Source organism: Euleptes europaea, chromosome 3, assembly GCF_029931775.1.
Source record: "Euleptes europaea isolate rEulEur1 chromosome 3, rEulEur1.hap1, whole genome shotgun sequence".
NCBI classification, from domain to species: Eukaryota; Metazoa; Chordata; class Lepidosauria; order Squamata; family Sphaerodactylidae; genus Euleptes; species Euleptes europaea.
Genome location: NC_079314.1, coordinates 32779354 through 32807301, shown reverse-complemented (window position 1 = coordinate 32807301; position 27948 = coordinate 32779354). Strand labels below are relative to the sequence as shown.

The 27948-nt window shown below is 45.0% G+C and overlaps 1 protein-coding gene across 1 annotated transcript; it reads left to right on the top strand.

The window, feature by feature from the left end:
• Positions 1-1220: 1220 nt before the first annotated feature.
• Positions 1221-26519, top strand: RNF19B (ring finger protein 19B). Its single transcript, XM_056847118.1, has 9 exons — positions 1221-1995; positions 11378-11583; positions 13922-14066; positions 14420-14582; positions 14995-15109; positions 18035-18175; positions 18778-18985; positions 23905-24036; positions 26029-26519. Exons 1-9 carry the CDS (start codon positions 1223-1225, stop codon positions 26483-26485), a joined length of 2340 nt encoding a protein of 779 aa, XP_056703096.1. The 5' UTR covers positions 1221-1222; the 3' UTR covers positions 26486-26519.
• The last annotated feature ends 1429 nt before the right edge of the window (positions 26520-27948 follow it).

Below are 27948 nucleotides of genomic sequence, written 5' to 3'. Positions count from 1 at the left end.
TAATAATTCAAGTAGAGAAGGATGCAAAGCTTCCCAAAAGACAACTACCAGTACAGAGAGTTCAACAAAGAAAAGGACACCCATGACCATGAAGCAAGAATAAGAACCACCACAAGGGAAAAGTGACATGCTTAAAGCGCTTTATTTATTTATTTTCAGAATAGTTAGAAATAAGACCGAGACACTTTACATATACTTTTTAAGCATTTTAAGAACCCATAACATTTTAGAAGCTGTCTCTGCCTAGGTTGATCAGTGTCATGCATAAAAATTACAACTTTGGATCATAAGGGTTCACTAGTTCAATCTGTGACAGAGTTACATCCTCCGACCTAAACCCACTGACTTCAAAGGATGTAATTGTGCACTTTCTCCCACAAGAATCTGCATAAAAATCACATTGGATCAGAAGGGTCCACTAGTTCAATCTGTGACAGAGTTACATCCTCCTAAACCCACTGACTTCAAAGGATGTAATTGTGCACTTTCTCCCACAAGAATCTGCATAAAAATCACATTGGATCATAAGGGTTCACTAGTTCAACCTGTGACAGAGTTACATCCTCCTAAACCCACTGACTTCAAAGGATGTAATTGTGCACTTTCTCCCACAAGAATCTGCATAAAAATCACAACACTGGATCAGAAGGGTTCACCAGTTCAATCTGGAACAGAGTTACAGCCTTTTAAACCCACAGACTTCAATTGACTTAAAAGGATGTAATTCTTTTAAGATTGCACTGTGAGTGCTTCCCCCCCTTCACACGTGTGCGCAGCTACTCGTGTAAGGAAACCCGTTTACATGCATGCATGCACAGACACGCAAGCTCAAGGGATGTCTCATCATATGCATGCATTAGACCGAGCACGTATCGTATGCGCCGAGAAGCGTCATAGTCATCCACATAGCGTGACCGCATGCAAGCTCATTGCTCTCGCTCCCATTGCCTTTCCACCTCCTCTTTCTCCTCCCCGCGAAGCATGCGCGTTGCGAAAGGACTGGCAAGGGAGAAACGAGGGGGCGTCGGCCGCGTTGCGCCTGCGCAGCCGCGCGCGGGGCGCCTGGGAGGGCTGTTAGGTTACCTCCGTAGTCAGTCAGTGGGTCGGTTGGGTGAGCGGCCAACCGTCCGCGCACGCGCGCCCGTGTCCTTCTGTGCCTCCCTTCCCCTCCTCGCGCATTTTACCTCAGAGGCGGAGCGGGCGACGCCGCCGCCCCGCCGCGATGGGCTCGGAGAAGGACTCGGAGTCGCCGCGCTCGACCTCCGTTCACGCGGCCGCCCCGCCGTCCAAATGCCCGAAGACCGGCTCGGTGCGAGGCGGCGGCGGCGGAGGTAGCAGCAGCGGCGGCGGCGGAGTAGGCAGCCGAGGCCGCCGCCGCCTGCTCAGCTTCCAAAGCGTCTTCTCGGCCGCCGCCTCGGCCGCTTCGTCGTCGGCCTCCGGGGGAGGGGTCCGCCGCCGCCGCGCCAAGGCCAAGCCGGAGCCGCCTCAGGCCAAGGCGGCGGCGGCGGCGGCGGAGGAGAAGAGTGCGGCGGCGGTCGTGCCAGACCTGCCCTCGCCCGCGCTCCTTCCGCCTCCGACGCCCACCGTCCTGGGCGACGGGGAGGGAAGCGCCGCCGCCGCGTGTGCCGGGGCCTGCGAGGAGGGCCCGGGCTCCCCGTCGCCGCCGTCCCCGTCCTCCTCGTCGTCGTCGTCATCCCCCTCGGAGCTGGAGTGCCCGCTGTGCCTGGTGCGGCAGCCGGCGGGCAACGCGCCGCGCCTCCTCTCGTGCCCGCACCGCTCGTGCCGCTCGTGCCTCCGCCAGTACCTGCGCATCGAGATCACCGAGTCGCGGGTCAACATCAGCTGCCCCGAGTGCAGCGAGCGCCTCAACCCGGCCGACATCCGCCTCCTCCTGTGGGACTCGCCCCACCTCGTCGCCAAGTATGAGGAGTTCATGCTCCGGCGCTGCCTGGCCGCCGACCCGGACTGCCGCTGGTGCCCGGCCCCGGACTGCGGGTGAGAGGCGCTTGGGCGGGGTGGGCCTCACGACGGCCCCGCGAGGCAGGCCGCTTACCCCCAGTTCCCCTGCGACCGAGGAGCCCTTGTGCGGGTTCGGCACAGAGGCACATTTGTAGCTCCGCTGTGGCTCTCGGGGTCTTTGGGTGCCCCTCTTAGCTCACGGCTCAGGCAGGATCTTGAGTGGGGTCAATGTTTCAAGAAGTATTCGCTACTGGATGAGCTAATGATAGTATGGCTAGCTCGTGAATACTTGGCAGAGAGGAGAGTCGAACCTGGGGCTCTGGCATTTGCATCGGAGTGTGTATCAAAACAAGGCAGAGATGCACCCGGGCACACAGCCAGCTAGTATAAAAATATATTTTTAGGGGACATGGTGCTTACTCTCTCTTCTTAGATGTGATGCGTGTGGACTGCAGGTAGTGCCCGGGCCCTGGACTGCGGGTGAGAGGCGCTTGACCGGGTGGGCCTCACGACAGCCCCGCAAGGCAGGCCGCTTACCCCTATCCCCCGCAACTGAGGAGCCCTTTTGTGAAGGCTGCCTAGCGGGTTCGGCATAGAGACAAATTTGTAGCTCTGCTGTAGCTTTCAGTGTCTTTGAGATGCCTCTCTTGGCTAACTGCTCAGGCAGGATCTTAAGTGGGGTTAATGTTTCAAGAAGTATTCTCTAGTGGATGAGCTAATGATAATATGGCTAGCTCGTGAATACTTGGCAGAAAGGAGAGTCAAACCTGGGGCATTTGCAACGGAGTGTGTATCAAAACAAGGCAAAGATGCACCCACACACACAGCCAGCTAGAGTAAAAATTACTGTCTCTGCTTAGATGTGATGCGTGTATCCAAAGATGAATTCATGTCTATTTTTTCAAACACTACTAGCTTGTTCTTGCTCTAACTTCCATTGTGAAATTGCTTTTGCATAGTAGTATTGGCACTTTATATGTCCCTTTCTGAGTATTCAAAGCACATCACACGTATTTGCCCATCAGCAATCTGTATAAAACCATGTGAGGCAGGCCAGTGTTATCATGCCCATTTTACAAATGGGACTGAGATAATAACAACTTGCATGTGGCTCTTGTTAAGCACTCCTGAAATGGGAACTGAGGTTGACCTGCTTGTGCTCTTGGGCAGCTTTACACAATATGGTTAGCGTAATACTTGCATAGGTGCACATGACCCAGTCAGGGTTCCTACTTGTATGTGCATGAACTTTGAAGCTCCAGTGGAGAGTCCCAATCTGCTTTGCACTTGCTAAGGAATATTCAAGTTTTGATGATGTTCGCATTGGCTATTTATAGCCCTATCATCTATTAAGAGAGGCAATTTTGGCTAAAAAGGAGGATATTTTTTTAATGTGTGTATGTGACATCCATGCTATGCTGTAGGAAGCACTATTGTGTTTTCTGCTCCCGTCTACACACTATTCCAGCTTTGTATATTACAGGGTAAAGTAAACATAACACTAGTCCCTGCCCTCAAGAGTTTACAACTTACAGTTGAGCAGAGAAAGATGATTGAAAGCCAAAAAGGGGTGACTAAAAGCAACAAATGCAGTTTCACAATCATGAGCCTTTTAAAATCAGGGATAAGGAGGGATTAAACCAACGTCTTCATGGGAGAGGAGGGCTTTAGGGAGAAGTTTAATATTTCATGACTTTCCACACTGCTGCTTTGTTGGAAAAGTTAACTGCTATTATTGCTTTGTCTCCTTGTTAAAAAGAAAAGCAGTGGTCATTCTCTATACCCTTGTATTAAACAAGGGGAATATGGAGAATGCTTCTTTGAAAGGTGTGCTGTATCTAATTTTTCTCCCCAGGCTGTTCACGTGTTCTTTTTCAAGCAGTTATAGGGAGATGGTGAAGTAGCTGAATTTTCTAGCAGTAAGTTAAGTCTGTCACTGCTGATCCATCACATACTGTACAACAGGAAGGCAGTATCCAGCACTAATTCTCAGTGTGAATGAATGTGCTCAGGTATCTCTTCCTTGCCCCCATGACGAAAAAGAATTCTCAACTTCCTTTAAAAACAGCTTTGTGGGCTTCATGGTGGTTAATAAATATTGAAAGGGAATGAGTTTGAATAAAAGTGAAAATGAAAGTTTCGTGTAATATTTTTAGACTCTCTAAGATGTACTTGAAACCATACAGAATTTTAAAAACACAGAATTTAAAAAACAAAAACACCTTGTGGGTTTATAATCTAAACCTTTATTTCAGGAGGGACGTGCACTTTCCAGGATTTGGCAGTATGGGCTGCCCTCTTTCTGGTTGTATGTGAGACCAGTAATTTAACAGAGGAAAAACATGTGGCATACTTGCATGCAGCTTGTTCTTTAGAGAAAATAACATTTGCTTAAAACTACCACTCTGTGTAAATGGAGGAAAAGTGGTTTGTCAGTTGTGCCCACTTGGAAAGAGCTCATAAAACTGACTACATTTTACACATGTTTGTCCTTACTTTGGGATCGGTTTGTACTGTTCAAAGAAGAAAATTACTAACATGGAACAGTTACAGCATGGGTAGACAAGAGCTTGAGAGATCTCTATGATATGGAAGTGAGATATGAGACAGTTGGGCAATCCTCCCTAATAGGTGTCAGATGGGCCCATCTTTACCAAGAGGGGAAGAAAGGTGAGGTGTGTGGTTTAGAAAAGCCTTAACTGAGAATAATTCATATCGACTCAAAATAATTCCCTTGAAATGAAGGGTTGAATATACCCCGTCTCTGAGTAATACAGAACAAACACCTAGTCCTTCTTGGCCTCTTAATTATAGGAATCAGTTGTGTTATTTTCCTGAGAACTCTGTCAATAAATACATGGCTGTGTGCAGTTGGAATGGACTTCGAAGGTTTGATCTTTGGAAGATACATCTAGGGAGCTTAGATGTAAAACTGTCCCAGAAATGCGTAAAACAGAATTCTTGGAACCCAATTTTATGTGGGTGTTCTCAGAAGTTCCTGTTTCTAAAAAGGCCAGGAATGGTGGGTCTTTCCCAGGCCTGTGTGCTGGTAAAAGGTTTAGCAGAACTGGATCATCCCATTTCAGGGGAAACTGCATGCTGACTTCTCCCATAACTGAAAACTGACATGAAACTCCTGGCATACCAGAATGTATATGGTAATGGGGGGAGATAATGTTGAATTGCTATGATTCAGCAACTAGTTGAGTAACAGAAATTGTCTAGCCCTTGACATAATCAAAATGGGATTTTAGATCACCAAAGAGTCTTTTACTTTCACTTCTGTTTTCTGTGATGCCAGCCTCTTCAAAGTTAATCTGATGAGTGGAGCTTTGACTCTTGAAAGTTTATGCCCTGAAGCTCTTGTTGGTCTCTGAAGTGCTACTGGACTCAAATCTGACATAATATTAAGACTGTTGGAGAGGTCTCTTTGAACTATCCATTGGTTCCTCAGCATTTGCCTAAAGAATATGCTGATTAAAGCACATTGTGCGTGCTAATGTAGTAAGCAGTGCAAAATATCTCGGGTGGGGGGGGGATTGCAGTGACTGTCAGTGCTGGGAAAGGCTTTGTAGATTTTTGTCAAACATACTGACATTTAGAGTCCATTAAACTGAAAGTTATGTTGTCTCATGAAAAATCATGTGTTTGATGTTGGTGTTGTAATGGCCCCAAGGTATTAGGGCAGAACCTAACCTGAACGTAGGCAGTCCCACCACATACTTTCTAGTTCCACTAAATACTGTACAGAATCTTTTCTGCTTTACTGACAGAATCCTATGGAGAGTTGATTCTTCTAAGCCCACTGACTTCAATGGACTTTGAAGGATGGTAACTTTGTTTAGGAGTGCACTGTAAATCAGCTAGAATCTGGTTGTCATCTATTTGTTCCCCTGTTAAACTGGTGCAAGGCATTAGATGGGGTGTAAAACAAAAACCAGTTAGAACAACACGGCCTTATGTCTATGGTAGGTAAAGGTAGGTAGTACAGATTTATTGTCTATAGCCAAAGGCCATTACAATCACCTTATATCTATGAAATAATGTAGGAAATCCAGCAATTTATTTATTTACATCCAAACAGAAACAGACAAAATTTAATTTAAAACACAGTACATCATAATACATAATAACTATAATTAAAATCTATAATAAAGCCTAAACATTTCACAGATTAAAACCAAGATCCCGAAGGCGCCTTTCACAAATAGTACTGGTACCCACACAGTCAAGTGAGAAGGTGGGATAAGCAGAAGGTGGAACAGGGAGGCCAGCTACGATGATCCCACAAATCACCCAGCAACAAACATTTGCAGTTTCTTTTAAATTAATGCTTTATTGGCAGGATTGTGGTTCGTGATTCCCACAGGCTCCTGTTGGAATTTAGGATTATTTTTTTAAAGGATCCATCCTTCATGTGCAGAGACTAATTTAAAGTGAAGTAAGACTTTAAATGACTGAAAACCAGGAGGCAGGAAAACATTTCATTTCGCATATCTTGGTCCATTTCAGGCTTTTTGCAGTTGTAACAGTTAGAATAACATGGATTAATTAATGGCACAGGTCTAACTGTAGTTTTACCTATCACTTGTGTGAACAATAGGTGCCAATTTGGTTTTGAGGTATGTAGAATACTTTGGAACTAACTGATGGGTGGGGAATTTAAGGGTGTTCAGGTTACTAACTTCAACATCTACAGAGGATCACTTGAAACAATGTTAGGAGTGTGTGCGACCTGGCATGGGAGGGGAGGGCTGCTCGTAGTCTTTCTGAGTGAAGATGTTCCAGTTAGATGCATGGGCCTCCTTTTTTGCTTTTCTGACACCTTTGTCCTGTTGGTTTTCATAGATCAGATTCATTGTGAAATGGCTGCAAAAACAATCCAAGAAACTTGGCATTCGGCATTTTGATAGCTTCTGAATCCCACCCATAAATTGGCAAGCTTAGCTATGCTGCATAGGGAAGTAAACTGCAGACATAACACGTGTGTGTTTCCATGGTAATGCTGGTTTTCTGGTGCACAGTCAGATCTGCATACAGATATGGAACTACCCTTTTATTGTAGTTCATGCTGCTGTCTGGTATTTGTTGCTTTGTATTTTTTCCTACAGGCTTGGGGGGAAATTCAGAACATTTAAACAATTCATTGTGTTGGCAGAATTAAATTAAAGCCGAGCAGAAATGAGGTGGGGACATATATTCACCTGTCACTCTTTCTGTAGAAGTGAAAGGAGGGTAGGCAGCTTTGTAACTGAGAGCAGGGAAGCAGCAACAAGGATTCTATTCTCTCATCTGGAGTTTGCAAAAAGAGGCAAACATCTACTCTTGCAGTCTGGCCCTTAGCAAGAAATGGCTGGTGGAGAGTGGGGGAACAGGTGAAATGGATGTAGTTCAGTCCAAGTACTCAGCCTTTTGAAACCTTATAGTATTGTGGAGAGTCTGAGTTCAGAGGCAGATTTTGTGAGGATTAAAACAGATTAAATTTGAGAATTCATTGCTGGGTTTCTGTTTCTTAAAGGCTAAAAGGGATGTCATTAATACCATGTCAGTGAGCTTGCTGCTGTCAGCTGTCCTTTTAAATCTGGTTGTGACACACAATACTTGTAGTTCAGCAACAGTTGTCTTCCAGATAATGATTGGATCATTTGGCCAGAAAGGGTTCCTCTCCCTAGCAGCAGCTCTGATTATAAGAGCTGGTGTTATCTATGTGCTGGACAGACATAGTTTTCTTTCCCACCTGTTAAGAGATTATTAGGCTTACAAAAAAGCAGTGTAGACAGCAGTTGTTTGCACACAGCAAGTTTTACCATCAGAAATAGACATTGTTGCTTCTGGCTAGGAGAGGTGCTATCTAGAAATCAAAAACCTGTAATGAGAATAAATTAAGCAAATTAGATACAATGCTAATAAATTACTAGTAAATAGTGTGCCCCTGATAATTTGAAACCATTTCTGGGCATGCTGTTTCTGAATTGTTCATAGGGCATACTTTTGTATAATCATAACTATAATTGTAAGAGGACAGTTGTAGTATTCGTAAGAAAGTAGAAATGCTCAGGGTTGGAAAACTCAGATTTTGCAGGGTATAGTTGTGTTTCTCTGCTGACTGAGTAGTATTTTCAAGTGATGATGGGTCTTGAGCTGCAGTACCTTGGCAGGAATTTAGAACTTTCTCTTTGCTGAGAGGAGGTTAGAGTTAATACCTGTTATGGCACCTTGCTTCTCTGCAGGGGCCAGGCATTCTTGAATACTAGAAATACAGAACAGTGCAATGGATATGCATATTGTGTCGCCATTTTCATATTTCTACCTGGTGATTCTTGCACTTAGTAATTGTGTTGCACTCGGGCAAGATGGAGTTGTTTCAGCTCTTGCAGGATATGAATCATGTGAACTATCTGTTCTTGTGCTACTACATATGAAGCTGGAATTAAAAAACAGAAGGATGAAGTATGTGTGGAATATTCGCCTTCTGTTGCCCATAGAGAAATCTAGTATTCATTCAGACTACCCATGTTCTGCAAGGTTGCTCTCCTGTGTTATTGTTCAGCATTGCCAGTTCGAGCTCATCCATATAGTAATATAATCCTGATTTTATCAAGCATCACTTTGACATCCAGCTGAAATATTTTCTTCTGGTATTCACACACATCTTTATCTTTTCCCAGTTTTTTTGTAATTGCCATATATTTAATATACTTGGAGAACAAGTCCAAAAGCCAGCTTCTCTTACCTGATGGTATAACTGGGACGGTTATTAAAGGAACCTGCTTTGCTTCTCAAAGTAGCTGTGCTCTAGTCTCAACGTATCTTTTCTCCCCAGCTATGTAAAAAAAAATCAGTGGCAAGGTTCCCACACACACACTTTTTTTGAAAATGTTAAGCTTAACTGTTTGGGGGAATATAACAAAGACAGAACAGTAATATATGTTAAGAAGAGGCAGCAAACTGTTTGGGGCTGTACAATACTTTCTTGTTCAGCTTTGATGGTGTGCTGCTATAGAAGACACATTATAGGTAACCAGAGTATAGAAAAGACTGTAAAGCTTAGCTAGGCTTAAATGTAAAGAATAAGAAATTAGGCTAAGCTTCTGTATAGGGAAAGACTAGCAATAACAGAAATCTGATTTTCACATGTTGGTAGGTGTTGGTCCCACAGAGTAAGACAGTATGTCTCTATTGTACCTGGTTCCAGAGGGGTAGTTGTATAATAGTCTCTTACAGCACAAAAAAAAAAGGCATCTTTGGGGGAGAGAGTCTACTTTGTCAGATACCGTATATGAAGGGATTCCTCAGTTGGCAGACAGATATGCCAACACATGGGTAGCCTGATGTTTCTGTGCAGAATCCTTGAACACTTACAATACATTTGTTACTTTTTAAGGTACTGCAAGACTTCTTTTTGTGTTTCTTGTATCTAGCTGATTTTAGCAGTGTTATTTTAGATGGGATTTTTGGAATAGTCATTCTTTGGGTATATATTAAACAGTTCAGATGACCACACTGCTCTGAGATCTGTTTCACACACCCTCAGTGTTCTGATATGACAAAAACACAATTTTAATAAATACCAGGAAGTACATGAAAGGTTAGCCTTTCTTTCCTGTAAAGATAAACATTAGATGCTCAGTTTTAAGGAATATAATGATCAGCAGTATCGGACAAGAAGAAGAATTTACAGCCCATTCATGATCTGAGCGGGTGACTGTCGTTTGGAGGCACGCAGGGGCCTGTGCTGGTGCCCAGGCCACTTGCGCCACTGCAACTGGCACAGTCGACAGCTTTGGGGTGTGGAAGCCAGCCTCCCAGTGCTGTCGCAGCAGTGTGGTCCTGGGGGATGTTCCGGGGGCGCCTTTAGGCGGCCTCCTTATAACCCCCTTTCAGGCTGGGAACGCCACCTCGCTCTTATTTGCACCTACGCCACCTTTTTAGGTGGTGTAACCCCATGAGCCCCGTGGCGCAGAGTGTTAAGCTGCAGTACTGCAGTCAAAAACTGCTCACGACCTGAGTTCGATCCCGACAGAAGTCGGTTTCGGGTAGCCGGCTCAAGGTTGACTCAGCCTTCCATCCTTCCGAGGTCGGTCAAATGAGTACCCAGCTTGCTGGGGGTAAAGGGAAGATGACTGGGGAAGGCACTGGCAAACCACCCCGCAAACAAAGTCTGCCTTGGAAATGTCGGGATGTGACGTCACCCCATGGGTCAGGAATGACCGGTGCTTGCACAGGGGACCTTTACCTTTACCTTTAACCCCATGGAATGCTATGGAGCGGTTCCATGGGGCTTGCAAGTAAGGGCAGCTTTCTACCTTTGGTGGGGGGCCTGAATCCTCCTTTGGAGGTAGCACAGCTACACTGCCTCCAGCCACCAGCTCAGGAATGGGCTGTAAGACTTTGCTTTCCTTCTATTTCCTTTTCTTGAAAGGAGAAGTAGTCACTTAGTAGATAGCACAGCTAGGCAACTCTTCAGTAGGCTGGTCACATCTGATTCAGCCACAGTTTTGGCACATGAGATACAGTAAATGGCCCAGATGTTTGGGAATAATATTTTGTCTGGAAAGGTAATGGTGTAAGTTTTCTTTAATTGGGTTTAAGATCCTGGAGGTTGATCCACTACAAAATCATTCCTCACAGCAAGGGCTAAGATGTTAGAAAGGAGGAGAGGTGATGTTAATGCCTTGTTTCACAATGTTGTAAACTACTTTGATGACCTTGCTTGAAAAACAACATTTTTTGTAGTCCCAAGCATATCTTGTGCTTTGTTAATCTAAGGAAAGGTTCAGGAATGTTTCCGGTTTCCCTCTGTTCCTGGGCTAGAACAAAGTTGCTTAAATATGTGCTGTCCTTAAAAGGGCACAGGTCATCTCTTGGCCTGTATAGACCCACAAAGTTGCATGCTTGGGCTTACAAACTCAAAACAAGACTTTAATTTATTTATCGGGTCAAATTGCTCTTTGCTTCCAGGTTTTGAGGATTTTCAAAAGGAATAAAGTCTAGTCAATTTGTACTTATTCTGCTGCAAATTTCAATGACCTCTATTTATGTGACTAGGCCTCCAGTGCCTAGTCATTGAGTGATTCCTTGTACAAGGAATCCATGTACAACTCTAATTTTCCATGTACAACTCTAATAAAATTAGTTTAATCTACCAGTTGTGATGAAGGGCTGCTGCTGTCTTCCAAGTACAAACTCTGTCTAAAGCATTTTGTTTTGGTTAAATATTAATTATTACTCAGATCAGGTTGTAGATGTGTACTGCACCAAAGATTTTACTTGCATTTACAGATAGATCTCAGAGTGTATTGCTGTTGAATTGAGCAGCTAGTGGACAAAAGGATGAGCTATGTAGATGTACTTCACTGTCCAGAATTGTCTCTCAGTTTTGAAGAGGTCTCTGAACTGCCATTTACTTTTTCCTCAGTTACGCCGTTATTGCTTACGGATGTGCCAGCTGCCCCAAACTGACATGTGAGAGAGAAGGCTGTCAGACTGAGTTCTGCTATCATTGCAAACAGATATGGCACCCAAACCAAACATGCGACATGGCTCGTCAACAAAGGGCACAGACTCTGAGAGTACGGACGAAGCACACGTCAGGCCTCAGTTATGGACAAGAATCTGGACCAGGTACACATTTATTTTTAACATTGTATACCACTTTTCTGCCTCAATGGGATATTTAAGGAAGTTTACAGCATGTTCAAATATCAGTATAAAAACAGTAATAAAGCAAAGGCAATGGATCAGTAAGAACTGTAGTGCTTGGCAAGGGAGGAAGCCGCGCATGCCCCAAGGGCCTAGGGAAGCAGGACATACTTTGCCTGGTGTCAGAGTGGATGACCAAGGTAGTAACAGACAAACATCCTTTGGGAGGATAGATGGAGTGTGACAGTGTACAACAGTGGGGTTACCGCAGTTTGTATTCCTAGCGGTGTATTAAGAGTTTGAAAATGTTATGAAAAACATCGCTTTAAAAGAGTTTTTGGATACCACGGCTTATAAATGGTTCGAAGACGTCTTCACAGCTAAAGGTTCCAATTAAAGTGCGAACAGTATTTTTTTATAACATTTTCAAACTCTTAATACATTGCTGGAAATACAAGTGCCTGACAGAATTCCCTGATGCTAGAAAGTTTTCAGTGTTACCACTAATCACAGCCAGCCCTACCCATCACCTTTTTCTCATTTTGCTGCTGGGAGCAGATCTGGCCCCACTCAGCCAGCAGATCAGATGGACATCGACGAATTTCCCAAATCAAACTGGAAATCCAGGGGCATTTGTTCTGCTGGGATTTCTGTCTATATGCTTGTTCCCACATTCTGCATCCAAGCCCTGTCCCTAACCTTGTAGCCATTTCCCATTAGTAGCCAGGTCAGTAGGAGTGGTCACTGGCACCTCTTGAACACACATGAAGCTGCCTTATACTGAATCAGACCATCAGTCCATCAAGGGCAGTATTGTCTACTCGGACCAGCAGTAGCTGTCCAGGATCTCAGGCAGAGGTCTTTCACACCACCTACTTCCTGGTCCTTTTAACTGGACATGTCGGGGATTGAACCGGAGATCTTCTGCATGCCAAAATATGCTCTTCCACTGAGTAACAGGCCCTCCTCCAGTTCTTCCTAAGAAACGTGCCATGTTTTTTGTGTGGGCCACAGTGTGGTAGGGGGTTTCTAGTGAACTACCATCTTACTGTCAGCTTACGTTTGAAAAAGTGTTTACCTATTTGGACCCAAGTTTAGTTGTTTGCTTGTGTTTGGACTAATACAGCCTAGCAGTTACTAGCCTTCTGCTGTTTATGACTCTTGGTTGGTTCTAAAAAAAGTTCTGTCTCCATTCAGGATACAAATACAATATCAGGAATGTCTGTAAAAATTGCAGGCAATTAACATGTCATTTTTCTAGGCTAAGAGCCCATAATATTTCAAGCCCTGTTTCTAGAATCATAGAGTTGGAAGGGGCCATACAGGCCATCTAGTCCCAACCCCCTGTTTAATGCTGCATCAGCCTAAAGCATCCCTGACAAGTGTTTGTCCAGCCTCTGCTTAAAGACTGCCAGTGAGGGGGAGCTCACCTCCTCCCTAGGTAGTTGATTCTACTGTCGAACAACTCTTACTGTAAAGATTTTTTCCTAATATCCAGCTGGTACTTTTCTGCCTGCAATTTAAACCCATTGTTGTGAGTCCTATCCTCTGCTGCTAACAGGAACAGTATGAAAAGGGTAGACGTTTTTAGAAACAAAACACATTGTATCTGTACCTTCCATGTTGGTACAACTACTGCTGTGCTATAAAAATCTTTATCTACGCAGTCTCTTAGTAGACCTCAATTTTCTGTTGTTGCTGGTATTAACAGTCTTTGAGAGGGATATCAGATCAGTCTTGGCAAACAAGAAATATGATTTATGAATGAGGCGCCAAGTGTATTAGTAATTGCGGTCATAAACTGGTATAGCTACCTGAAAATCTCCTTCCTAGCAGACATTAATATATCATCATGTATATTTAAGTTTATTGTGTCCACACACCCATCTCCTCCAAAGAGTAAAGCTGAAAAATGCCTTTTAAAAGTGACAGATGGTTGTTTCAAGTGAACTTCAAAGCTCATGTATCTCAAAGCACAACAAAATCTTGGGAAATCCAAATCAAGCTTCATTTTAAGATTTGTTTACTTAAAAAGAACAGTCTGTTTTGGTACTGTTTGGCAGTGTAGTCTTGTCCACACTGTTTAAAAAGTGTGAAAATAACTGGATATGCACTGTTCTAAGGCTTTGGGTATTCTGTGTGTTTAGTGATTGAAGCTGAGTTGTATTGAAACAAATGGGGTCGTGACCTATTTTGCTGCCATTTGAAGCAGTTTTTCAATTCATTTGAAGATGGTTTTGAGGAGTAAGACTGGCAGTTCATCGTTAGTTTTCAGTTTAGATGTGCAAAAGATTGACTGGCTTCCTTTTCCCCCTCACAGCAGATGATATCAAGCCATGTCCGCGTTGCAGTGCTTACATCATCAAGATGAATGATGGCAGCTGTAATCACATGACCTGTGCAGTGTGTGGCTGTGAATTCTGTTGGCTGTGCATGAAGGAGATTTCAGATTTGCATTACCTCAGGTAAGTAGGAGAGCTAAATGCTGTCAACCTGCCCTGCCTTACTGGGGGCTGTGTGCATTCCTGCTTGCTTGTGGCCTCAAACCCACACCACTCCAAGCGTGGTTTAACCTTTGTGGTGTGGGTGCAATATAACAGCAAGAATAGTGAGCTTTCCCTACTTCCAATTTGGAGATTGAGTCTTGAGAGAAGAACAAAATTGGACTGTGGACTGTCTTTCAATAGCTACTAAGTTGGTGCAGTTAAAATCTTAGCTGCTAGGGGAAAGGGTTTTTTATAGAATCTTTGTAAGCATACATCTCCCTTTCCACCTTCTGTTGCATCCTTCTAAGGGCTAAATATAAATTCTCTTGTAGTCCTTCTGGCTGTACATTCTGGGGCAAGAAGCCGTGGAGTCGTAAAAAGAAGATTCTTTGGCAGCTGGGAACATTGATTGGAGCCCCAGTGGGCATTTCTCTCATTGCCGGCATTGCCATTCCAGCCATGGTCATTGGCATCCCCGTTTATGTTGGGAGAAAGGTAAGCATAAGAGCTATATGTGTTGTGGCAGGTTACAATGCTGAAATGTCCTTTTTGGGAACTTGCGAAACCACCCCAGTGGATGAAGGGAAAAGTCTTCTATTTACATTAGCTGATCAGCAGAGACTGATGATGGTTCCGTTGGACAGGTCCAGTGTTTCGTATAGCTTTGCAAGCATATCATTTGTTGGTAGAAGAACAACTTCATCTAGTTTTGCACACTTTTCTGAGGACATCCAGCACTTGCTGATTGCTCCTGATTTCTACCAAGTTGAGCAGCTGTGGGCAGGGAGGCTGTACATTGTCATAGCACTCCAGCCCTTTGCCCCCTTCCTGGAGACGTCTTATATGCTGTGAGCTCTTCAGAGGTGCATTTGTTTCCTGATTAAATTGTGTGTTGTGTTTATGGTAGATCCACAGCAGGTACGAGGGAAAGAAAACCTCCCAGCACAAGAGGAACCTGGCTATCACAGGAGGTGTAACCTTGTCTGTCATTGCATCTCCTGTCATTGCTGCTGTCAGCGTAGGTAAGCTGATTTGGTCTGTATTTTTTGGTTACCACTTCAGTCTGACAGTGGCCTAAAATGCTGCAGTCCCTCCCCCAAACCCCTGTGATGTTTACATGAATTGGGATTGAATTATATTGATATTTAGCATGAAATAATTCTTCACGGTGTCTGTTCTACCCCCACAGTTCAGTTCTGTTCCTGGAGAGAGCATCTGTGGGATGGGGCAAACACCTCCCTGCTCTGATCTTAACTGACCCCACCACAAAAAGCAGAATCACTGAGGGCTTTTCTGCGAGTCTGGTTTCACTGAGCTTGTGTGGTCTCCTTTGTAATAGCTGGGTTTCTCTCTGTTCAGTTAACGTTGTAATGACAGTGCTTTTATTTTTCCGTGGGATTAGGTTTCTTGCTCTACTTTACTCTGCTTCTTGTCAGTGCACTGGGTTAGATTTTTTTAAAGTATTTGTTGTGAAGGTATAGTTTCTATATTATAAAGACATAATTGCTGCCATATTTGCTTAGGGGAAAGAATACAAATAGGCTTCTAGGAGCTATTTATCCAAGCTGTGTGTCTTGATTTGGAAACAGGCCTTGGACTCAGCCTTCTCTGTTGTTTCAGTAGGTGGCCATGTCCAGGCTTTGCTGAGACCTCTACAGTCAACCTTTGCTCTAGCTTCACTATCTTCTAATTGCAATGCTAGGGTGGCTTCTGGAGGTCCTGCTCTGGACCTGAAATCTAAGTTGGCCATTCAGCGCCCCATCGAGCAGTCTGAAGATTGTGATGGGGAGTGAAGCCCTTTCATTCCATTGTATCCACATCCCTCAGAGCTGCAAAAGAAATATGATATTGAAAGGGCATCAGTAAATAAACCTTCAGGGTCTGTCGTTGCACTTACTGTGGCTCTAACTTTTGGTCTCTACTTCTGGAGCCCTTCAGATCCTTGTTCTATTGGTCTGTTCCACTGTACGGGTTGCAGGCAGTCTGGTGCAGTCTGGACTCCACCTGAATTTATGCTGCTGTGCCTCAAACAGTTTCCATGTCTGTGTGTAGTGCCCATCCTGTTGTTTAGGTTTTCTGCTCTGAATTGGTAGGGGAAACTGATGCCACTCATTCAGGGTCCAATCCCAACTGTACATAAGACATACATCATCCCAGTTCTGTGAACCTGTTTCCTCATTTGATTTGCACCCAAGTCATACAGTTTGCTTTCTGTCTGACCACTTTGTCATTCACCTTTGTTTGTTCCACTGCTTTTTGCTGAATCCATGCCTTCACTCTCTGCATTCTAATGAGTCCAGTAGCAGGGTGTTCGGTGTATGACAGCCCTGCCTGCCCACTATAACAGTTTCTTCTGCTGCAGTAACTATGTCCAGCTCTTACTACTTTCTTTCTTGCATTGGTACCAGTCTCTATAATCTTCCTGTGTCAGTTCTTACTAGGACATCCTCATCTTTGTTCATACACCTATAATTACATCCTTGCATCCAGTTTTAAGTGTGACCTCACATCTACCACCACAACCGCTATTGGCATCTCTTCACTTTGAAAAACACTCTTGAGTCAATTGAGTCTATTTTAGGGGGCAATTCTGGAACCTTCTTGGATATGAGAGATGCATTAGGGAAGAAACCAATCTCCTCTAATTGGACTCCAACCAACAATGAACAGAGAAAACTGCACAGCAGGGTCAGAAAATTCTGTTCCACAGTTATTCTGTTATCCAGCTGAATAAGCTACACCTTAATAGCGCCATAACCTTAATACAGTGGATAATCTTGCTTTAGATGAGCTCTGTATGTGTCAAATCTGAACAAGTCATTTCTGGAAGAATCCTGCTAATCTAAATCCTGCTGTTAAAGCTTCTACACCAGCACAGATTTTTTCTCCCATTGCGTCCTTGCCCAGTTCATGGGCGCACCCTTTGGCCACTTGTGATCAGAGACTCCTCTCACTCAAAATTGGCTTTTCTCATTGCCTTTGTAGCTGCCGTTAGGGCAAGTAAACAGTCTCGCTTTATGACCCACTTTTTCCGAGCTCTTTCAATTGGACTTTCCCCCCCAAGCTCTTTCAATTGGACTGTTTTTTCTGGAGGCCGTTTCCTGTTTTCACCTTAGCCATGGTATAAAATTATCATCTGTTCTGTCCCCTACCGCAGCCTAATGTTGAGCGACTAACTCTCAGTGGCATATTTCTGGCGTGTGTCTTTATTGGTTGCCGTTGGTGCCAGTCATCACGTCCACATTGATCATTATGCCTTTTTGAAAATCTATCCTGGGTTCACATTTAGAAGTGCTCTCCAGAGTGTCCAGGAACATTAGGCTTACTAGTCTCCCAATTGTGAGACTGCACAGAAAACAAAGAATAAAGACAGGTTGCTTACCTCTAACTGGTTTCTTTGAGTGCAGTCATACTACTCGCCTTAGGAAACCACTGGTGTTTTCAGTTTATTTCTATTCTTTCCCCCCCTGTGGCCAGAAGAAAAAAAGGCAGGAATATGGTCATGCTACCTTCGAGGCATGCCTAAGTGGGACAAATCTGTGCATTTGTGCAAAAAGGAATGCCAACTTCCCGACTAGAACTCTTAGAAGCTTCCTTAGAGGCTGTGTTCAGATGCGGAATCTGTTTGCGCAGATGAAAAAAATATAATGGGCTTTAGTGGCAGACTAGCAATCAGTCTCTCTTGTGAATACCTTGAGCTGAGGCCATTATGTGCTGTACCTACCTGACTGTTCTTCCTTAAGGTATGTTATGCTTTGCAACATAAACTTGACCTGTGCCCTGTGGTCCAGCTGGCCGTGACCGAAGGGTTGAATGTCTTCCACAAAGGGTTCATAATGCAATTCTTGGATAAAAAACTTTATACTGCAGTCTGTGCAGTGCTCTATTTCAAAGAAGCTTTCTTGGTTCATTGGATTAATAATAATAAAATTGTCCTATTTTCCCAGGTATTGGAGTCCCTATTATGTTGGCATATGTCTACGGAGTTGTGCCAATTTCATTGTGCCGTGGCGGCGGCTGTGGAGTTAGCACAGCCAACGGGAAGGGAGTTAAAATAGAGTTTGATGAAGATGATGGGCCAATTACAGGTAAAGAAAACAAGTGGGGCCATGCTTTGATCCCAGTCCTTTATGGCAAGCTTGGGAGGACTAAAAAACTGTGGTGGCAAGTACGTTAGATTATACAAGGAAAATCTCCACCTCCACCTGATACTATGCCCTACATGCCCTTTTGTATGGGAGTATTTCTGTTTGCTGCTCAGATCTTTAAAATATTCCCTTTTATTAATTGTGTTTATTTTAAAGCTGTAAAACTGTTCATTTCTTTGTTTCTCTATATTATGAATGCTTAAGACGCTGTCAATGGGCAATAAAGATTTATTATTATTAAAATATTACTATTTTGAAACCACCAACTGTTTTAGAAACTGAAGTCTTAAACATATACATATACTTCAGTCACTCTTTGAAAGAAATATAATACAACCTGGACAGAGAGAAGGACCTTCCCTCTACCTTTAGTTGCATCTGCAGGTGATACTCTTTCTTCCCCACCCTCACCTGCTCGAAGAGTGACTCTAAATCAGCAGTTTCAGTGGCATATTTTTTAGTGTGTACTTCAAGCTGGCGGGTAAGGTGGTCTCGGTCACCCTTGGTCACATTGTTTCCTTTATTTGTTTTCCCTGGTCTAGTGGCAGATGCTTGGAGAGCTCTGAAGAATCCCAGCATTGGGGAGAGCAGCATTGAAGGCCTTACGAGTGTGCTGAGCACCAGTGGAAGCCCTACCGACGGCCTCAGTGTCATGCAGGGCAACTACAGTGAGACAGCCAGCTTCGCTGCCCTCTCGGGAGGCACCTTGAGCGGTGGAGTGCTGTTGGGCGGGAAAGGAAAATACAGCCGGTAAGCAAGCGTAACTCCAGTCACGAAGTGTGCACACGCACATTGTCATGGGGTTTGCGTCTCTCACAAGTAGAATGTTGCCTTGGCTTTTCTTACACAGTCCTCAAGGTGGTTGTCATTTTGAAATGCCCTCTGTTCTGGCTTTGTGGAGGGTATCAAGGTTAAGCTGCATGAGCTGTAACCAAATAGGATTTTTTTTTCTTCAGTGGCAGCAGAGGGTGTCCTTGAGGGTTACACCTCCCATTTGGTCTACAGGCAGGGCTGCATGAGTTCTCGCATCATTTTCTGATTTCAGCTGGAGGCAGCTCTCTAGTCTGTGCCCTTACTGCTCCATCAGCTCTTTTTCTTTGGGTCTTAATGGGTTCTTTCTCCCTTATACCCCAGTCTTAGCCAGCTGGAGGGAGAAGCTGGCTAATTCTGAAGAAAACTTTGAAATGGACAGCCGCTCTCTCTGCAGCTGCTTCATGGCTTGTCCTGGCTGCTTCAGACTCAATGGGGATGGCTTCCAGAGGGGTGGCAGGAGTCACCGTGGGAAGCTGTGAAGGGAAGTAGAGCCATGGCAGGCATAGACTAACAACCTTGCTAGAGCCTGCCCACTGAGTTCCAGCTTCCCTGGTCCCAGGCAGAAGTGCTTTTATCTCTCTCCTGCTGAAGGATGTCAACCCCACCAACCCAGCCACATTAAATTATACAGACATCTTACATAAATGGGCCGCAGTAAGGCCCCATGAGTCTTCACCGCAGTCATGGTCATCCTGGGGGACCCATCGTTGCCCCCAGGAAATCCATGTATTTCCCTATTAGGACAGCCTCATTCTCCTTACTCCATCTTACTCACAGGGATGCTAGGACATCCAGAACGCAATCCTCTGTTTAGAGGAACATCATTTCTTGGTAAACCACCAGAAAAACTGCCTCTCCCCATCTCAGACAATAACCCATCTTGGCATCTTTCACTGGCAAGAAAAACAAATGGCAAGAAGCCATTCCTTAGGCAGCACAGCCTCTGTGGATCTGTTACTGGCCAGGGTCTCATGATATCCTGCTTAGATACCATCTTGTGGGTGTGCTACACTCCTGCCTTTCCAGTGGACATTTCCCCTTTTTCAGGGCAAATTTACCCCAACAACTTCCTACAAAATTCCCACCCTCCTGGGAAGTCTGCCAGTTTGTCCAGTGATAGGTTGCGGACCTCAGCCTGGGGACAGGAAAATGCTTCACAGATACACACAGGGTACAATCATAACAGATGCCTTTCCAGATAGAACATTCCCTGCCTCACTATGGTAAGTTGGGGTTAGAGGTCCCAACAAAGCTCGCCACAACAGAAACTGGAGCCCAGGACTGTGTTAAGTCTTCCTTGCCTTCCAGCACAAGCTGGGGAGAGAATGCATTCTATTCCTAACAGACAGTTGAATGGAAAACAAACAAAAAACACCACGCACACATGTGTGTGTGAACTGGCAAGGAAGACTTAGATCTTGATTCCTCCAGCTGGAAGTACTTTTCGTCCCTACACTGAACAGATTGCCACATGGCCTCTTCTAGTCACAGTGACTGTGAAGAAGATCCACAGAGAACTGACATTGTCTTCATAGCCCTGGCTTTCAGATCTAGTTGCCCATCCTGTATAATCCATTCTGCTCACAGCATGCTCCTAAACAGTCCCAGCTATATCCTAATTTGTACTGGCTGTACCTCTCCACCTAGAGGCTAAAAGAAGTAGTGGCTTTCAGCTACTTCCAAGTGGTCATACACACTCTACTGGCCTCTAGGACAGTGATGCCGAACCTTTTAGAGACAGAGTGCCCAAACTGCAACCCAAAATCCACTTATTTATCGCAAAGTGCCAACAGCTGTGCGGTGAAGGGGGGGGGCTTTGAACTGCTCCGGGCTGTCCAGGTGGGGGAGTCCCCATTGGGAAGCTTCCCCCTCACGGAGGCCAGGTCTACCCATTGGTTTCTATACCAATGGGTAGACTTGGCCTCCATGGGAGTCTCAGTTGGGAGGCCAGGTCTACTGTCATGCAAACCAATGGGTAGACTTGGCCTCCGGATGGAGATGGGTCTTTCCCCCCCACGGAGGCCAGGTCTACCCATTGGTTTGCATGGCAGTAGACCTGGCCTCCTGACTGAGACTGCCCGCCCCCCCCCCCAGGAGACCAGGTCTACCCATTGGTTTCTATGCGCATAGAAACCAATGAGTAGACCTGGCCTGCATGGGGGGAGGAGAAGAAAGCGGCAGCCTGACTGTGCCTGGGAGGGGGCGGCGGTGGGGAATGTGAGCCTGACCCTTTCCGGGGCCAGGATCGCACGGGAGAGGGGGGGCGGCGGGGAATGCGAGCCTGGCCCTCTCCAGGCCGACACTCAGCTGGGGGGTGGGGCTACAGCTGGGGGGCGGCGGGGCACCGCTGCGTCTCTGCACCCCGTCTTCTCCTGCCCTCCTCCTCATGCCCCCAGCCAAGTCCTCTGACCACGCCCAGCGCGGGCCCGCCCGACTCTCAGCTGGGCAGCGGGGCTACAGCTGCGGTGCAGCAGCGCTCCGCCGCATCTCTGCGCCCCGTCTTCTCCTGGCTGTCGGCTTGCCGGTTCCTCGCCCCGTCCCTCGTGCGTGCCGGCAGAGAGGGCTACGCGTGCCGAATCGGGCACATATACAAGAGAAGGGCCTGGAAAGGACTTATGAGGGTATGGGAAATCTCACTGTCCACTTCCCCCCCACATGCGTGGATTTGTTTTTCCTCTTCCCTCCTGTTTTCCCCTCCCTGCACTGTTTCTTTTCTGGCTCCGATATTACCGCACTCATTTGGTTTGCCCTACACACTGCTTTTGTCTCTGCTTTTCTCCCCATTACTCTTGTCAGCTCTCCTTATCCCTCCCCCCATTCTCCCTTCTTTTTGTCATTCCCTTATGGATGCCATTTTAAGTTGCTTAGGCAACCCCACATACCACCTGGAGTTCTTTCTTTTTCCAGTGTCATTGCATGTTCAGACATCTCTGTTACTTTGCGGGGGGCTTTTATCTCCAGATCTGTTTTTCTGTAAACCTGAAGGGTTCCTCCTGGTTTTCAGAAAACTCATACCTCCAGGGGGGCCCTAGTGAATTGATTATTTGATCTACCAAGGGAGACAGACGGACGGATACTCCCTGGCTGTTAAGCATACAGATGAGGTGGAGAGTATTCACTAGGTAGTGGTGATGGAAATTCATTGATTTTTCCTTGGCAGGAGATGGAGTGACACTAGACTTTACAGAACAGCCTCATGTGGGGTTTATGCTCTTACCAAGAGAAGGAAAGTGACTGTATTCTCTTGGGAAAGACAGACCCACAACTTTCCTCCCAGACTCACATTAAGCATTTCCTTAAGAGGGCTTCTGTCATCGATCCTCCCACTACTCACCACTTCCCCACATGGAGCCTTCACAAAGTACACCATGTTCTTCACAAAGAACCTTTTGAACTGCTCAAACACATCCCCATTGGAATCTTTTCTCTGAAAGTGGCTTTCCTTGTAGCCATTATTTGACCAAAAGACATTTTAAAACTAAGTGCATTATCCACAAGGAAGGTGTTCTTCCACAACAACTCCGCAATTCTTTGGGCTTGACCCCATGTTCTCTTTGAAAGTAAATGCATCCTTCCATAGAAATCAAGGGATGGTTTTTTCCTCATTTGTCTGTGGCCCTCCCACCCCAAGAATGCACAACCTGGACTTGTGTGTTTACCTCATTCTCACTTGTAGTCTCCCATACCTTTGTCGTTGTAGCTTAATTCAGTCCCTCAGCTGTGGCAAAGAATGTATCAGAAGCCGCCATGGGGAGATGGTTTAAAGCATGCATTTCCTCATTCACAAAATTCAGTTCCAAGTTCCATCAAGAGCATGGCAACCTCTGCCACTTTTATTTTAATGGCCCCCTAGAAGAATTTGAGGGTGGTGTCACCTGGTCATCGTCATTTGTGAGGCATTGTAAGCATAGACGCCTGTGCCTCCACTGAATCAGCAGTAGGTGGGTGAGTGCCTCAGTAGTCTCCCTTGTAACTTCCTGCCTGGGATGACTCAACTGTTGAACATTCCTCACAAGGATACTCTCCTCCACTGATGGAGAGTGAAATATTTGCCACGAAGTTTTTTTCTTATTGGTGGAACGGAAAGTATCCTTTCCCATCCAATCTTCTTTTGCCATGGACTACTGGGGATTTAGCAAAAATAAGGGTGCCTTAGCAAAGGGTAGCTCTCCTGGGGGTGCTCTCTTCATCCTCTTTTACTCCATGCTGCTCCACATCAACTTTAGTCCCTAGCTGTAAAAAAAAAAAAAACTACATTAGATTTTCCCCCTCTTGTATGCTGTTGCAAGCCATGAATCGAGGAACTGCCTCCTACTTCAACTGGTAAACAATGCAAGAATTTGTGTAGCCCTGACTATAGAACAAGTGGGAGGTGTAATCCTCACACTGAATACCTTATCTCCACCAGTCAAGAAATCCTCATGGTGAGTTCAATGTCTTGTCCTTGTTTGACTTGCTGTCTAATTCCAGATCAGTACAGAATTGAGATAATCTGAATCTTACGTTTATATAGCACACCATCTTCCACTGAACCAGCCTCAGGCAGGCAGCTGTATAATCAGCTCCCCCAATTTGCAAACCACTGCCCAACTGTGACTGGAATCATTGTATGCATGACCATATGAGTCATGGGAATGGACAACAACCCTGTTCAGGAGAAAAAAACCTGCAAAGCCAAGCGTTCCAGTGAAATGAAGTCAAGTGTGGTGTAAAACCTGTTGCTTAAAACTGGGCCATTAAATGCCCTATCTGGAGGGGCTCATTGTCTTGATGGCTTTAATGACTCTGTGCAGACTTGGGGGAAAATTGCATCAGCCTAATGAGCCCCCTTCGGTTAATTCTCTTCTTTTGCTCAGACTGGAAGTGCAGGCTGATGTGCAGAAAGAGATCTTCCCTAAGGACTCGGTTAGCCTCGGAGCCATTAGTGACAACGCCAGCACCCGCGCCATGGCAGGATCCATCATTAGTTCTTACAATCCCCAGGACAGGTATGTTGATCCATCTTACCTCTATTTACAGACTCCCAGTTGGTCTCTGAAGAGAGTTCCTCACTTGGGGTTCTGGTCTTGGCACAGAAATGCAGAGTGCACATAAGCTTCGTTCCTTGGTGAACTGTCCTTTGGAGAAAGAGCCTTCCCGTTTTTGTTTTCGCTGCAGCTGGAGGGAAAGAGAATGTGGCTTGTAATGGACGCTCTAGGACAGCTTGATGAATTGGAAGCTGTGAATGTGGGTGGCTCTAGCCATGGATATTTTGTGTGGGCTTCTGACACCCTGCTAATTTGACTTTTTTTTTGTAACTACTAACTTTTTATTATTCATTTTCAACTGGAAAGTGTCAGTAAACCTACATGTGGCGAATTGTTTCTATTAGACACTAAACACAACTGAGTTCCAGCTCTTTCCTTACAGAGAAAAGGAGAATGTGTTTCTATACTGCAGCGGTTACCTGCCCTTATGGTTATGGGGTAGATAGTGAAAAGCATAACGGTGTGTAGAATAGCTATTCACCTGCATCTTTTCTGAAATCACTTCAAGTTCATTTGTGCAAGGGCATATAGGGAGATGTTCTTGATAGCTGGTTTGTAACTGTGGTCATTAATGCATGGGAGTTTTAACTGAGGTTCATTGCTGGATAGACTCACACTTTCTAGTTGGGAATCTCTGCACCAAGCTGTCTCCAAGCTCAAATCAAGTCCCTCCCCTTTAAATGCTGCTTTGTAACTGGCTTACTTCGCAGTGCTCACAGTGAGAGAAGATTCCCCACCCCAAAACCCAATTGCTGCATAAAAAAGCATTTTTAAAACAAAAAACAAAGAAACGTAGCAATCTGAAAAAAAAGGGGGGGGAGAAATACAAACTTTGGTTTTGAAAAGCCTTTGTTTTGCTCAAAAAGAGCCCCCATGAAGCAGGAAGCGTTTGAATCCCTACCTCTTTACACGGTGCTTTGTGATTGGCTGTGAGAGATGCCAGTCTTCCTGTGGCCCGTGCTTTGCCTTCTGCACAGAGATTTCAGCCGGGCTGAGCTCGGGGGAAAGGGAAAAGTCGGGTTAACAGGAATGGGAAGACCCGGAGATTGCGAGGGCTGGCAGCAAGGTCATTTCTAATGGATGGAAAACACATGCAGAACTCCAAGGAACAACCAAGTCAGACAGGGGGCGAATGTGACTTCAAGTACCCATGCATAAATGACCTGTGGGATCTTCTTCCTTTGGTTTGAAGACATTCCAATTAGCAGTGTTGAAAGACTGATATGTATGTGTGTAGTGTTTGGAGTAAAGCAGGATGGTGCCGGTTTGATCTCTGATATAAATGTTCCTTTGAAAGTCTATAGCATTTTGTGCTCCAACATACATGTTCATTCTTAAGAAGGCTAGGGGAAGAACTGAGAGCTAATTTTATAGCAGATTCAAAATTCACTGAGGAGTCTTCAGGAGGCTAAATTGAAATTGTATTTACAAATATCTTTGGGGTTAGCCTTTTTTTTTTTTTTTTTTTTTTTTTGGTGATTATACACGTGCACCCCTCTCTGTCTTTGGAGGAAATCTCTGTTAAATCTGATACACAAAACACAAGGGGCTATCCTTCCTAAATTTCATGTGTAGGTTGAAGTTCTGTTCCCTGTGTGTTAACGAAACCACTCCCTGCACCTAAAAAGCTAGTGTGTTGGGGAGAAGGAGCTCACCTTGGCTTTTCCCTGGCACAGTAGCTTTCCATATGCAGGGAGTCTTTTAAAGGGGGAGAATTAAAATGTGCAGTACAGTAGAGAATACGTGCTTATTTTTGCCTGCTTGACTCTGTCTTGCATGCAGTGGGAAAGAACACACTACATTATGTTACTTTACAGTCAGATTTATTGTTGTGATAGCTGTATTGTTCGCTTGCCAGAGCCGCTGGAATGAGGAAGCTATTTTTGAATAAAAACTAGACAGCTCTGGAAACAAAGGTAACCGTGATTTAACACGGTGCCCTTTCCCCCACAGAGAGTGTAACAACATGGAGATCCAGGTTGACATAGAAACCAAGCCAAGCCATTATCAGCTGGTTAGCGGGAGCAGCACGGAGGACTCTCTGCACGTTCACACTCAGATGGCCGAGAACGAGGAGGAAGAAGCCGAGGAGGAGCAGGAACAGCCGTGCAGCCCTCAGAGCTGCGAGCCAAAGGACTGCGCTGCCAGCAGGACCTGGGACATCACTCTGGCGCAGCCCGAAAGCATCCGCAGTGACTTGGAGAGCTCCGACAGTCAGTCGGACGACGTGCCCGACATTACCTCGGATGAATGTGATTCCCCCTGCCCCCAGACTGCTGCCTGCCTGCGTCCCCCCAATGCCAGAGGTGCCGAGAGCCCAAGTGCCCACATTGGCCAGTGCGCCCAAGCCGAGGCGCACAGGCCAGAGGAGATCGTCTCGGCGTTGGAGTGCATCGAGGCACGAGTGTGAGGCCTCCCCCCTCCTGAGAACAAGCACACTGAGGGGCCCTTCCCTCTACCATGCTGAGGGCCACATGGGAAGGGGGGTGGCTGTGTCGTTTGTCAGCTTTTGTTTTAAATTCCCCAGACGGCTGCCTAAAGCGGCTCTGGGGAAGTGGCATTTTCTTACAATTTAAAAAACAACAACATGAAACAACACTTGACTTTTTTTTTTAATTTATTGGTTCAAGCGCTTGGTGATGCTCTGTGAGTTGTGCAAGAGTGTACATAAATGTGCGTGTGTACATCGTATGTCAACTAAACATACGCCTGAAGAAAGCCTTTAATAAAGATTCCTGTTACCACTCAAAGCTGATCCTGTCCATTTTTTTTTAAAAACCGCTCTTGCGATTTCTCTATGGTGGCTTCTCATCCTAGGAGCTTGGAAGAGAGGGTGGAAATGTAACTGCATTTTATCAGTGCTCTTAGGTTTGGCTGTGGCTGTAAAATCTCAAAAAAAAAGTTTGAAGCCACAGAAAAACACCTTTTTTCTTTAGTTGTTTGGGGAGGGGGTGGGAGGGGGAAACAAATTTTGAGGAAAATTAAAATGTATGCAATACTTTCCTATTAAACCTAAACTACTTTTGCCGATTTAACAACATAGAATACATCGTAAATAACTTTGCATGTACTAACTGCATATTTAGGAAATTTAAAAGCGTGTCTTTGTTTTATGTAAGAAAACTTGCAGGTATGCTGGATACCTGAGAGTTGCAGACACCTGCATTCTATGCTGCTGTAGCGCGCAGATCCTAATTTTTGCCATCTGAGAGGTAGCAGAAGGTAGAAAATGAATTCTGTAGAAACCAAAGGAAAGTATTCTTTGGACAGAAACACTGTCATGTAGTCACAATAGGACTACCATTGTGTTTGGAAACTTCATAACACTGAAAACACTGAGCTGTTCAATAATGTATTATCATTAGATACATTAGAGCATATTGTCCCCAAAATTATTTACATCTAAACTAAAAAATGAAAATGTTGCCTGTGTACAGTATGCATAAAAATTGTCTAATGGGGTAGACTTGTCTTAGTTTTTTTTAAAAAACTTATACTACACATTTTGGAGTAAAAGCTTGTCTGGTTGCAAATGCAGTTTTTTTCAGTGGTTTCCACAATTTTTCCAGTGGAAAGATTGGGAATAGACTTTTTTTATGCATGCTATACATTTTGAGTGGGGAAAACGCTGCCTTCAGAAGAATTTCACTTATTCTATAAGAAAATATTTCATAGTAGGGTTTTTTTCATTGCTCCCCAAAAATTCCCATATTTTTGTTGGAAGAACTGGGAGGGAAAGGCTCTAAAACAGGAAAAAAGTTTCCCTCCTTGAATCTTTCTTTCCCCCCTCTTCATATCTCTGCTGTGGCACTGAATCTTTGTTTCACAAGAGTTTGGTGCAAGTATATAGGTTTGTGTGTGTGTGTTAAGTGC